Here is a 14,004-nt window from a genome sequence, read left to right as displayed (position 1 = left end):
CCATCTAAGGTGCAACTATTGGTCTCTCCCCCCCATGAGGAGGAAAGAAGAGTGATGAAAACTGAAGGACTTCCCATCAATGAGACCAGTGGACTGAAGGACCAAACAAACATCAGTCTCTACTACCGTGGAACTAGAAGAACTAGATGGTGCCTGACTACCTCTACCAACTGTTCAAAAAGGGATATTAGAGGGCCCTATCTAGAGTGGGAGAAAATGTGGAGCAAACTCAAAAATACAAAAAAGATCAGGACTGCTATTCAGAGAGAGACTGGAAGAACCCAAGACTACATCCCCTGGTGTGATCTGAATTCACCCTCGTGGCTCAGTTTTCAGCCAAGCGGTAGATAGGTATATAGGGGGAACAACAACACTAATAAGGTATGCTCACCAAGGAATGGCCAACCATTCAAGATTAAAAGGGCAGCATTTACCTAAGGAAAACTTTTCATAAGGATTGGGAAGGAGAGTGGAAGGGAAACAAGAATCAGAGGACATGGGATAACTGATGTTACATGGAGGGATTGCACTCATTGAAACAAAAGGAAGTGTATTATTTATTCAATGTATAACTGATGATCTGCACTGTAAACCTTCACTCAGTTCAGAATAATAAGTTAAGAGGAAAAACAGGATCTATCCAGAAATACAATGCTGCCAGTGATAGGATACTATCCACACACATACAAGGAAGGCCAGTTAATATGACTGCTATTCAAGTTCACACATCAAGCACTAAAGTCAAAGATGAGGAAATTGCAGATTTTTACCAACTTCTGCAGTCTGAACTTGAGAAAATATGCAATCAAGATGCATTGATAATTCCTGGATAATTGTTAAACTGAAACAAAAGAGGAGGATCACAAGTTGGAAAAGATGGCTTTGATGAAAGAAGCAACTCAAGAGATTACATGATAGAATTTTGCAAGACCAGCGACTTTTTCATTGCAAATACTTTTTCAATAACATAAATGTCTACTGTACGTAAAGAGTTACTCAGACAGAAAAAGTGATATTTTTGTTGTTGTAGTTAGGTGCCATCGAGTCAGCACCAACTCATAGCGACCTTATGCACAGCAGAGCGAAACACTGCCTGATCCTGGGCCAACCTCACTATTGTTGCCATGCTGTACTTGGCCAACATCCCTTCTCAGCAATGAAAGCTTTGTATTAAGAACCCACCCAGACCTTACCCTCAGTGTATCCTTTTTACTATAATAAAAACTGTACTTGTAAGTGCAGTGCTTTCCTGAGTTCTGAGAGTCCTTCTAGCTCAAGGAATTAATGAACCACACAAACATCAGTTTCCACTACCTTGAAAACAGAAAGATAGGTGGTGCCCAGTTACCACTACCAATTGCTCTGAAAAGGATCACATTAGAAGGTCCTGGATCGAGTGAGAGAAAAATGTGGAACAAAACTCAAAATCATAAAAAAGACCAAACTTACTGGTCAAGTAGAGACTGATGGAACCCTCATCACCCTTTAGATCTGGAACTAATTTTCAGCTAAACTATAGACAGGTCTATAAGGGGGAAAAAATAACATTAGGCAGGAATGTACACCTTGCAATAATCAAACATTTGAGATAAAAATGGTAGCATTTACTCAAGGACAGAATTCAGGACCGTTAGAAGGAAAGGAGGAATAGGAACAGGAATCAAAGGGAGGAAGTGGGATCCATGATGTTCCATTGTGGGGATTGCAATCAAAGACATGAAGCACACTCTGCATGAATGATTGAATAGAAAACTGATCTGCCCTGTAAACCTTCACTCAATTCACAATAAAAAAAATTTTTTTAATTCCCTTTCTACATTGTTGTTGTTGTTTAGTGCTGTCAAGTCGATTCCGACCCATAGCGACCCTGTATGTTGTTGTTGTTGTTGTTAAGTGCCATTGAGTCAGTTCTGACCCATAGCGACCCTGTACAGGGTTTCCGAGGGTATAAATCTTTCCGGGAATAGAAAGCCTCATCTTTCTCCCGCGGAGCGGCTGGTAGTTTCAAACTGCTGACCTTAAGGTTCACAGCCCGATTCGTAACCACTACACGACCCTGTATAGGGTTTATTATGAACCATTTTTCCCATGTCAGAGAAGTATTTCTTACAACTTGGTTTTTAAGGCAGTCAAGCCCACAAGCTGCTCCCCGGAAACCCTATACACGACATGGTCACTATCAGTCAGTAACTGAATCAATGGCACGTCACAAATAATATTCAGTTGAGACTCCTGGTGTGGCACAAGATCAGCAGTTCAAACCCCCCCAGCCACTCGTCAGAAACCCGATACAGGGTTGCTGTGAGCTGGAACCGATTTGATGTCATATAACAACAATAGTCAGTTGAGGATCCTTAGTGGTACAACAGTTAGGCACTCAGATCCTAACCAAAAGACTGCCTCTTGGAACCCACCTTCCTCCGAAGGAAAATGTGGAAATCTGCTTTTTACAAATTTACAGCCTCAGTGTTAATTACAGTGCAATGGCTCCATACGTTAAATAGCCAGACTGTGAACCAAAAGGTCTGTATGTAGTGCAAGCCTGACAGCCACTCCGTGGGAGGAAGATGAAGCTTTCTACTCCCCAAAAGGCTCAGAAACCCTATACAAGGTCACTGTGAGCCAGAACTGACTCGACAGCACATAACAGCCTCGGAAACCTACAGGGCAATTCTATTCTGTCCTATAGGGTCACTCTGAGTCGGAATTAACACAATGGTAATGGGTTCAGTGGTTTTGGAATATTCCATTATATGAAATTTAGTTTACCAGTCCTCTATTATCAACCATGAAGTTATTCCTATTATTTCCTAGTCAAAAAATCACAGTGACAAATCTTTATACATATATCTTTTTTCTGACCTTTTAAAAACTTGACCAATACCAAAGATTAGTCTCTACAGAAGGACTACATTTGAATACATTGATTCTTCTCTCTTCCTTTTCCATTTTCCAACTTCTGCATGCATATGAGGAGAATGAATAGATATAGCTTGGGTCACACATACCTTAGTTATATCAAAGTGATATCTTTGCTTTTAAAACTTTAAAGTGGTGTTATGTAGATTTGCCCAATACAATACTTTGATTTCTTGATTTCTGCTTCTATGAGCATGGATTTTTGATCCAAGTAGAACAATAGCATTGACACCTACAAGACCCTGCATGATCTCTCTCTCCCTCATCTTAAATAAATTGTTTCCACTCTCACTCAACACACTGTCCTTCTTTCTGGTCTTCAAATATGTCAAACTGTTTCCCATCATCAGTTCTGTGCATTTATTCTTCCCTTCCCCTCAACAATCTGACTTTTAGCATGTTGTTGTTGTCAGGTGCCATCAAGTCGGAACCGACTCATAGCGACCCCATGCACAGCAGAACGAAACAATGTCTGATCCTGGGCTAACCTCACTAACACTGTCACACTTGAGTCCATCAATGATGCCACCTGGCCAATCCATCTCATTAGGGGTCTTCCTCTTTTTCTCTGACCCTCCACCTTACCCATCATGATATCCTTCTCCAGCCGACTGTTCCCTCCGGACAGTATGTCCAAAGGATGAGAGATGAAGCTTAGCCATCTTGGCCTCCAAGGAGCACTCTGGCTGCACTTCTTCCAAAACAGATCTATTGGTTCTTTTGGCAGTCCATGGCACTTTCAGTATTCTCCTCCAACACCACAACTCATAGGCATCAATTCTTGTACGATCCTCCTTATTCACTGTCCAGCTTTCGCATCCATATGAGGCTATTGAAAACACAATGGCCTGGGTCAGGCGCACCCTAGTCCTCAAGCTGACATCTCTGCTCTTCAATACTTTAAAAAGTTCCTGTGCAGCAGATTTGGCCAATGCAATACGTCATCTGATCTCTTGACTGCTGCTTCCGCGAATGTTGATAGTTGATCCAAGAAGAATGAAGTCCTTGACAACTTCAATCTTTTCTCCATTGATAAGAATGTTGTTTATTGGTCCTGTGGTGAGGATTTTTGTTTTCTTGACATTGAGATGTAATCCATATCGAAGGCTGTGCTCTTTAATCTTCATAAGTAAATGTTTCAAGTCCTCTTCACTTTCAGCAAGCAAGGTTGTATCATCTGCATATCACAGGTTGTTCCCTATCCACTGCAAAGTACCTTCGAAAGTCCTACCATGGCCTAATGTAGTCTACTTCCAATACTTCCTCACATTACTTCACCATACCTGAAACTATCATTTTCTTTCATATGTAGTCTACTTCCAATACTTCCTCACATTACTTCACCATACCTGAAACTATCATTTTCTTTCATATCTCTTTTAATAGATTTAAAGTTTCTTTTTTTAATTATCTAGCCCAACATCTGAAATATTCCTTGCCAAATTGTTGTTAAGTGCTACTAAGTTGGTTCCGACTCATAGCGACCCTGAACAGAGTTTCCAAGGAGCAGCTGGTAGGTTTGAACCACCCTCTTGAGGTTCAAATTGACCTTGTTGTCCAGTGTTTATCCTAATGCCACACCAATACTGTGGAATGCGTTGGAATGCAAGGTTGGTTTGAACTGCAAGGTCAGCAGTGCAAGTTCACCAGCTGCTCTTTGGAAACCCTATACAAGGTTGCTATTACTCGATGGCACTTGATCTATCATAACTCTCTAACACCTATAATTTCTGTACAAGTCCCTTAATTCCATTAAGTGCAAAGTATTTTTTTATAACATATCATCATTTTTCATTAATATTGATAGGTCACATTATATGCTTTGAATAAAAATTACCAGAGTTCCTTTATTTTTTTGGATTTAGAAGGCAGGTGGTTAGATTTAAGTTCTCCTCTTTTGGTTCGTATTACTTCACAAGTATTTAGATCAGTGACCCAAGGAGATCAAGGAGCCTGAACATTGTGAGCTGTCTTCTTAGTATAAACACAGACTTACCAGGAGCACGCACGTTAATAGTCTCTTAGGGAATCAACTCAGTAGCATATCGCTACATTCCTTTGCTTCTCAGCTACCTTCACATCCCAGTAACAGTTTTAGTTCCTCCTTGTAGCTTCAGCTGATACTTCAGATTGCAGGGGGAGGTACCGCCAAGCTGGCTGTGAGGCCAAGCGCAAGTGAGAAGGATCCTGGCATCCAGAGCAGAGTCGGCCACTGGTTCATAAAGCCTCTATGAATGGTAGGCGTCTTCTTTTGCCACTAAATTGCTCTAACAGACTGCAGCAGTCTATTACTCTACTTTGTCCCTCCACTTGCCATGTTTAAAGAGACCATTCCCAACCAACAAGACACTCCCTTTTTCTGAGAGCTTCTAATGCCTTCTCAATCCAGAAACCTCAAGAAAGTCTTCTGTGAAGTTGACAATCTAGTACAGTCAACAGAATACTAATCCTGTCGATAATCGCTGGATGAGTCATCTTCTCAGTGCATAGAGCCAGGTTTCTGATGATGGGAATCACAACTCCTTAGTGGCAGAAATCTTACTAGACATGTAAACAAAGCTAGGTAGTTACCATCCATTGGGAAGGTGGCTCCATTCTGATCATTGCTAGGGTAGGTTTTCTGTTGTAACCACTCATTTCCAAACCTCAGCAGCTTAACACAGGAAAGGTTTATTTCTTTCCCATGTCACAGTCCAATGTAGATGGTAAAAAGAAGCAGATCTCGGCTTCACTCAGTCCTCTAGGGAACTCAAGCCTCTTCCCTCTAAGCAAGGGCTCTTAACCTGAGGTCCACACAAAGCTGTTACTTTCGATAGGGGAAATATTGTCATTAGTATTTCCTTCAATTATGATTGAGAGTATACAAACAACCTGGTGTGGTGCTGCAGGATAATGCACAGGACTGCAAGATCAGTTTGAACTGCAAGGTTGGTGGTTCAAACTCACCAGTTGCTCCTCAAAATTCCTATACAGGGACACTAACTTGTAATCTACTAGGCGGCACTTAACACCAGTAAAAAATAGATCATCTTTATCTCATACTATAATTGTAACAACTGTCATGAAATATGACAATGTATTACTTTGCAATTATAGTATTTAATATGTTAATAAAAAGTACATATATTATTATAGCAGTGTCCTGGTGTTGCGCTGTGGGTTAATGCACTGGACTGCAATGTGGGTTTGAAATCACAACCAAGCAGTTCAAGCTCACCAGCTGCTCCTCGGAAACCCTATACAAGGTCGCTATGGGTCACAACCAACTCGACGGCACTTAACAACAATAATTATTATAGCACAAAACATTTTTAGTATTTTGATAACTATATTTTGATACACTTAACTTTTTTTGCAATCCTTTTTATTTCATATATTTAAAAATATTATTCTGATAAGAGGTGCATACGTTTCACCAAACTGGGGAGAAGGTCCATGGCAAACAAAACAATTCCTGAAATAGTGGTACTGTCCACCTCACACCCCACCCCAAGACCTTCAGGATCTTCTGCATCTAGTCAGTAGAACAAGTTGAGGGGCAGTGACAGAGAGCAGTGGAGAAGTATTTTAGGGACAAGACTTAACGAGGAATTCTATTACCCTGCCCACATTCTACTGCCCTAGCTCAGTCACAGGGCTCCGCTTGCCTGCAAAAGATCTGGGAAATGTGGTCCAATTGTGTGCACAAAAGGAGAAAGATGTAGAGTTTGATGAACACATGCAGCCTCTGTCACCATGCCGGAGGAAACAACCAGCAAAAAGACGGTGTCCCTATGACAAAGGCGTTGCCTGGAAAACTCATTCCCCTGTAAAACTCAACTCCAGGAAGCACAGTCACCATCAAGCCATGAGAGCCACCACTGACTAAATGCTTGCTGATGTCTGTGTTCTGCTAAATGGTTCACTGCCTTGACTTCATTCAATCCTTTTAATACCCCTATGAGACAGGTACTCTTATTTTTTTATTTTATAGATGAGGGACTATTCCCCCAAGAAAGTAAGCCCAAAACTAATGCTCTCAGTCCCTGTTCTGGATGGTATTAGAAAATACCCAGACACTTATTAAAGAAGACTGAATTAGGTTTTATGGATATGAATCCACACTCCCTGGATTCATATCGTAGCTTTGCCACTAATTGGTTCTTTGGCTGGGTGTGAATTACAGAAGTGCTCTATGCATCTGCAAAATGGGGATAACCATAGGATCTAAATTTTAGGATTAAATAAGATAAGCACTCAAGACAGCACCCAAAATATATAGTAAGTTCTCAGTGAATGGTAGCCACCATTATTCAAGGCTAGATCATCCTGTGGCCGCCTCATTAAGCATGAACTGAAACATTTCACCAGAGCGCAGTCTCATGTGGACAAATGTCTGAAGTTACCAACATACTTACCAGCTGGGGGATTTCCTTAAGTAGTGGTCAAGTTACAGTAAAAAAGGATATAAAGCTGTTAATTTTCTAATAAAAAATATATGTGTATATATTTTAGAAGAAAGAAACAATAAGGATTGGTTTTCATTTTAATGTAACTTTCTCCTTTGTAGAACTCCATGAAAGTGATGTTCAAATGCCTCTGGAAAAACTGTGGGAAGGTACTGAGCACAGCTGCAGGCATCCAGAAACACATCCGGACCATTCATCTTGGGTATGACAATCCTCACGCCCCAGCGTCTTCTGATGTAGTATCCACCCGTTCAGTCTAACGCCATCTGCACCCACAATTACACATCACATTATGCCTTTAAAGTTCTTAGTAAGGAAAAAGACACTGGTCTTCAGAATCACTACATAGGGATGGATCCTGCAGAGAATATAATATAGGCCAATATGTATGGTATAGTAGAAGGAATTTTCTATTGTAAAGTCTCACTAATATACTTCCTAAGTGATGGCAGACAAGTTGCTGCTCTCCGCCTTAGTTTTCTCTTTTAAAAAAATGAGACTAGTAATAATATAGACCCTGCAGTGGTACTTAGGAGTGGCCAAAAAATAATATAAGAAAGACTTATGTATTCTAAAATGCTAAGATAGGAGTTTCTAACTTGGGATCCATGGTTGGACTTCACGGTGTCCTTGAGTCCCCTGAAAATGGCATGTGCATTTCCCCGCCAACATTCATAACTTTTGCATGTCAAAAGCACTAAAAACTTATAAAAGGGTTAAAGATTATTGCATCCTTCAATGCTGCTGTTGGTGTTCTCAATATGCCTGATAATTTGTCTCAGTCATTTTGTTCATCAAATAGGCCCTGTATGCGTACAGTCTACACTTTTCCTTGTATTATGTAGCAATTTATCCCTCAACAGAAATAGGGGGAATTGGAGACCTTTATAGACATGCTTTCTATGGGAGCCACACCAGGGGCAGTGGTGGTCCAGCAGTCTTGTCCTTTAGTCTCTGGACCTTGTCTGTCCTGGAATTTTCAGGAAGTTGTAAATCTTAGTGCGCATAGGGCAAATGCAAATACATGACAGAATCCTCAATGCTTGGCTATGGAGTTGCCTTTCAACAAGGTAAGTGTTGAGAAATAAAAGCAATCCGGGCAGCAACCACTTTTAAGAAGTTCACCTCATGGCACTGTGCTTTCACAACAGAACTGGATTAGGACTTGTTTTTGCTAACCAGAGAAATATGAAGAGGATTTTGCAATTTACTTTTGTAAATAAAAGGTGAAAAGTGTTCAGCATTTGTTTTGCAACGATCCATTAGAAAGACAGTATTCATCCCCGGACTCCTTCCCGTGGAATAATCTGACTGTGCTTCTTCCAAGACAGATTTGCTTATCCTTCTGGCTGTCCGTGGTATAGTCAGTATTCTTCACCAACACCATAATTCAAAGGCATCAGTTCTTCTTTGGTTTTTCTTAATGCATGCAAAAGTTGGATAATGAATATCAGGTGCACCTTAGTCCTCAAGGTAACATCTTTGCTTTTCAACACTTTGAAGAGATCTTTTGCAACAGATTTGCCCAATCTGCATCCCTAAACAACAAACAAAAACCACTGCCATCCAGTCCATTTCAAACTCATAGTGACCCTATAAAGGATTTCTGAGGTTACAAATCTTTATGGAAGTAAAAAGCCTCATCTTTCTCCTACAAGAGTGGCTGATGAGTTTGAACCGCTAACCTTACAGTTAGCAGGCTAGTGTTTATCCTGTATCACCATTGAGTTCCCTGTTATTCTTGTTGTTAAGTGCCTTCGAGTCAATTCCGACCCACAGTGACCCTGTATAGGGTTTCCGAGAAGCAGCTGGTGAGCTTGAACCGCCCACCTTGCAGTTCAAACGGCTTTGCAGTCTGGCGCATTAACCCGCAGCACCACACCAGGACTCCTTTAGTTCCCTGTTGTTGTTGTTGTTAAGTGCCGTCGAGTCGGGTCCGACCCAGAGCAACCCTGTACAGGGTTTCCGAGGGTGTAAATCCTTACGGGAGTAGAAAGCCTCATCTTTCTCCCGCGGAGCGGCTGGTAGTTTCGAACTGCTGACCTTAAGGTTCGCAGCCAGATTCGTAACCACTACGCTACTTTAGCTCCTTAGCAGCCCCTTTTTACTCATGTGCTCTTAAAACTTATCAAGGAGCATGAGAATTCACAACCCTGCCAGCCATTCCCAGGGTTAGACCTGGGTAAGCAGGATCTCAAGGTCTATCTACATACACGAAGCCCATGGACTGAGAGAGAAAATAGACAAACAGCCTTTGCCTTAGTGCTTGGGCTGGATGAAAAGACAATGGGACATCTTTAATGAGTATGGCTTATGTGTGAGTGTGGGGAGGTAGCATACCAAAGCCCAAAGAAAATATTTCTTGCATCAGATTTAGCAGCAGTACACACCATGTCTATCTAAAAGTGCACTGTTTATTGCTCACTGTTCTTGTACACCAGGGGGGCTGGTCCTGATTTATCCCCAACTAGGACCGACAATTCCCCCCAGGGCTGTGTATCTATTAGTAGCACTCCAAAGCCAGTTGCAACTTGGCCCAACTTTTACTGGAAAGGAAGTGGGGACAGGAATAGAATAGACACACATTCTTCGTCCCACTCTCTGGGGTCTTTAATGGTATGCTTGTCTGAATGCCAAGCCAGCCAGACCTGATCCAGGACAAAGACACCTCCCCAGATGCCTCCTGCTGAGAGCCCAGGGAAAACAACTAAGTTTGGAGAAGTCACTGATTTGACCAAACAGAAAGGGCTTAGTGAGGAGGGAGTTTTATTATAGGCATTTTTTGGAATTATAAGTGGGGGGGGAAATTGCTTGCTTTTTACCAAGTCAGTGATCTGCAGCTGCTAGATGTGTCCATGAGAAAAGGAAGTGTGTGTGTCAGGGGGGGAGGTGTGCCTAAAGCCATGTTACTTCATCTACATCACCTCTCCAGAAGGTGACAAATCTACTCAACATGTTCTGAGTTGCCTTCATTGTACTCAAAATGTTTTGTGGGTTGTTTGGCCTCCATATTCCAGATCGAAAACTACAACATCCCATGCCTTGAGCGTAAGAACTTTGAAAGCACCTAAACCATTTTACTGGCAATAGTAAAATCTTAAAGAATTGAGGGGCTCCAATGTAGACTAATGGACTTCTGATGGGGCTCTGTAGAATCAGCACTGGACTTCTAACCACACGTCAGCAGTTCAAACCCACCAGCTGCTCCTCAGAAACCCTATGAGCCAGTACCGACTCACTGGCACATAGCCAACAACAACAACAACAATGTAGACTTCGGAATCCTGTTGTAGTGCTGTAGGGATAAGCACTGGACTGCAAGGTTAGTTTGAACCACAAGGTCCATGATTCAAAAACCCACCAGCCACTCCTCAGAAACCCTACAGAGGGTTACTATAAGTCGGAACTGACTCAACACTTAAAAACAACAGTGTAGACTTTATGTTTATGTAATAAGTAATACAGTGCCTAAAATGCACCAGGTATCTTTCTAAGCACTTTGTTGTTGTTATGTACCATGGAGTCGGTTCAGACTCATAGGGACCCTACACAGGGTTTCCGAGGCTGTAAATCTTTATGGGAGCAAACTGCCTCATCTTTCTACTGCGGAGCAGCTGGTAGTTTCAAACTGCTGACCTTGTGGCTCGCGGCCCGATTAGTAATCACTACACTACCAGAGCTCCTTCTTAGCACTTTATACATGTTAATTTACTTAATCCTCATAATAAAGTAATATACTTATCCCTACAGGCTGCAAACCACAAGGTCAGCAGTTCGAAACTACCAGACGCTCCGCGGGAGAAAGATGAGGCTTTCTGCTCCTGTAAAGATTTACAGCCTCAGAAACCCTGTACAGGGTCGCTATGGGTCGGAACCAACTCGGCGGCACTTAACAACAACAACAACATTGTATAAATGAAGAAACTCACGCACAGAAAATAAATATAAGTAATAGCATAGTGGTTACGAATCGGACTGCTAACCTCAGGGTCGGCAATTCGAAAGTACCAGCTGGTCCACAGGAGAAAGATGAGGCTTTCTGCTCCTGTAAAGATTTACAGCCTCGGAAACCCTGTACAGGGTCGCTATGGGTCGGAACTGACTCCAGGGCACATAACAACAACAAAATCACATAACCACACCATTAAATAGTGGCCTAGTCAAGACTTGAACCCAGAAAGTCTGAATTCAGATATAATACACAAGTGTTGGACTAATTACTCCATCTTCATTTGTTAGTTCAGTAAGCATTTAATAAACACTAAGTCTATGTCAAATGCACTGATACCATTGAGAATATGAAGATGTATGAGACATAGCCCTAGGGAATCACAGTCTTAGTGAAGTGATAAAAATGTTTCAAAAAAAAAAAAATTGCAGAAATATGGCAGGTATTTAAATGAAGGATGAATACACACAGAGGACTTAACAGTTAGGTCCAACAGCCAGAGTAAGCATTTAGAACATTGTTAGATCATTCAAAACCCCCCAGTAACTTCTCTGACATTCAGAATAAATATCATGTAAAGCCCTACATGAACTTGCCTCACCCTCCATTCCCACCTCTCCCCATTTTACTTTCTCCCCCATATCATCAGCTCCAGCCACTGGCTCTCAACCCTTTGCATTGAACACCAAGCCCGCTACCTGGGACCTTTGCATTGCACGTCTTCCCACAGGTTCCTGCCAGCTCTCTCCCTCTGTTCATTCAGGTCTCTTCTCAAGCCTCACCTCACTCCTCCATGAGCTAGCTTTGACTCCTCTATTGAGAATTAACACACACCTTTGATCATTAACGCTGCTCACACATACTCCTAGGCTTACAATGCTTGTTGTTTTTTCTTTATGGAACTTATCACTACATGCTATATGAACTATTTTCTAAAGAATCATAAAGGGTTTCCTGTCTATCTCCATCACTAAACTCTTAAGTTTTAGCAGTAAAGAAACTCTATGGTTTTTTGGGTTTTTTTCCCCACTGTAAAATTAAGAGACTCTAAAACCATGTGTGGAGATAGTAGATCCTCAATACATGTGGGATGATTGATTGACTGGATGAAATAATGAGTAAATTGCTTAAAGATGTCAAGGAATGTTTCCCTGGAAGTTGACTGTTGAGTTGAGTGTTACAAGACCAGTAAGCATTTTCCAATAGACAGATGAGAGGAAAAGCATTTCAGACAGAACAGCATGTGAAGGAGATTTGAGGCAAGAAGACGGCAGCAGTATAATTGCTTTGCTCTCTTTTTTACATTAGGCGTGTTGGGGACTCTGACTACAGCGATGGAGAGGAGGACTTTTACTACACAGAAATCAAGCTCAACACCGACTCGGTGGCAGATGGACTGGGCAGCCCAGCCCCAGTGTCTCCCTCCCAGTCCTTGGCTTCGCCTTCTACTTTCTCCACCTCTGATTCAAGCCGAACGGAAACTTGTGCCAAAACTGAGACTAAACTGATGACACCCTTGAGCCGTTCTGCTCCTACCACCCTCTACCTCGTGCACACCGACCATGCTTACCAGGTGATTAATCACCTTGTCCCCTATACAAAAGCAGTAACTTTATGTGATCTGGGAGATGAAAGGGTAACTCGGTGGAAAATCAGCATCATACACTGCAGCCAGCCAGCAGCTGAGTCCATTCTTCTCTTCCACTTAGTCCAAGATCTCACACAGATGGGACCCCATAGGTAGTCCCAGACTCTGCAATGCTAACTGAAGGTCTGATCCCTTAAAGGTGGCTTTTAGGATTAAAGTCCTTGTTTCGTGCCATGACAGAGTAGAACTGCCTCATAGGACTGTAATCTTTACAAAAGCATGTCTTCTCTTCCACTGAGAGGATAATAGATTCGAACCACAGACCTTGTGGTTAGCAGCCAAGCATATGTTAGAAATGTCAATTATCAGGCCCCACCCAGATCTTCTAGATGGAAGTTTGGTGTGATAGGTCCCAACACTGGGCTGTAGCAGACCCTCCATGATTCAGATGCCTTCAGATATGAGAACTGCTGATTAGATATTACATAGGAATCCTGCAAACATAGGGTATAAAGCTCCTTTTCCCTGGCAATTATAAATTCTCTTAAAAATATGAATTTGTTGGATACACTTTCAACACTTTTAAGAAAACCTTTATCATCATTTATAACCACCTTTTAAAGTCTCTTTTACATACATGTAATTGTGTTCCTCTATCCTTGTTTTCTAAAAACTTGCCATGTAACTGAATAGTATTAAATACTATTAAACTGAAATACCATCATTATCTTAGTCATTCTCCTACTGTTGGATATCTCGTCTATTTAGTTTATCAGATATTTTCAATATCATTAATAATTACTAGGACCAACTCTTGGCCTCTAATTATTTTTTTCCCCTTTAAATTCCCAAAAGATATTATATGAAAATTTTATGACTTTTGGTACAAATTGCCAAAACTCTTTCCAGTGCTGTCAATTACACAGCCCTGACATTAGCCAGTGTATTTATTAATTAGAAAAACTAAACTTGTAGCAGAAGCAGTCACTAGTTTGTTGTTGTTGTTGTTGTTGTCAGGTGCCATCGAGTCGGAACCGACTCATAGCGACCCCATGCACAGCAGAACGAAACAATGTCCGATCTTGGGCCAACCTCACTAC

General features: G+C 41.6%; 1 protein-coding gene across 1 annotated transcript in view; it reads left to right on the top strand.

Moving 5' to 3' along the window:
* Positions 1 to 14,004, top strand: part of ZNF704 (zinc finger protein 704) — a 252,151-nt gene that overhangs the window by 215,660 nt on the left and 22,487 nt on the right. Inside the window, exons 4-5 of the mRNA XM_006830806.1 lie at positions 7,469 to 7,569; positions 12,625 to 12,889. Coding sequence (XP_006830869.1) covers positions 7,469 to 7,569; positions 12,625 to 12,889 — 366 coding nt within the window. The remainder of the gene's footprint in view (positions 1 to 7,468; positions 7,570 to 12,624; positions 12,890 to 14,004) is intronic.

This window comes from Chrysochloris asiatica, unplaced genomic scaffold (genome assembly GCF_000296735.1).
Source record: "Chrysochloris asiatica unplaced genomic scaffold, ChrAsi1.0 scaffold00001, whole genome shotgun sequence".
In the NCBI taxonomy this organism is placed as follows: domain Eukaryota; kingdom Metazoa; phylum Chordata; class Mammalia; order Afrosoricida; family Chrysochloridae; genus Chrysochloris; species Chrysochloris asiatica.
The sequence above is the reverse complement of the archived record's forward strand: the minus strand, read 5'-3'. Positions and strand labels throughout refer to the sequence as shown.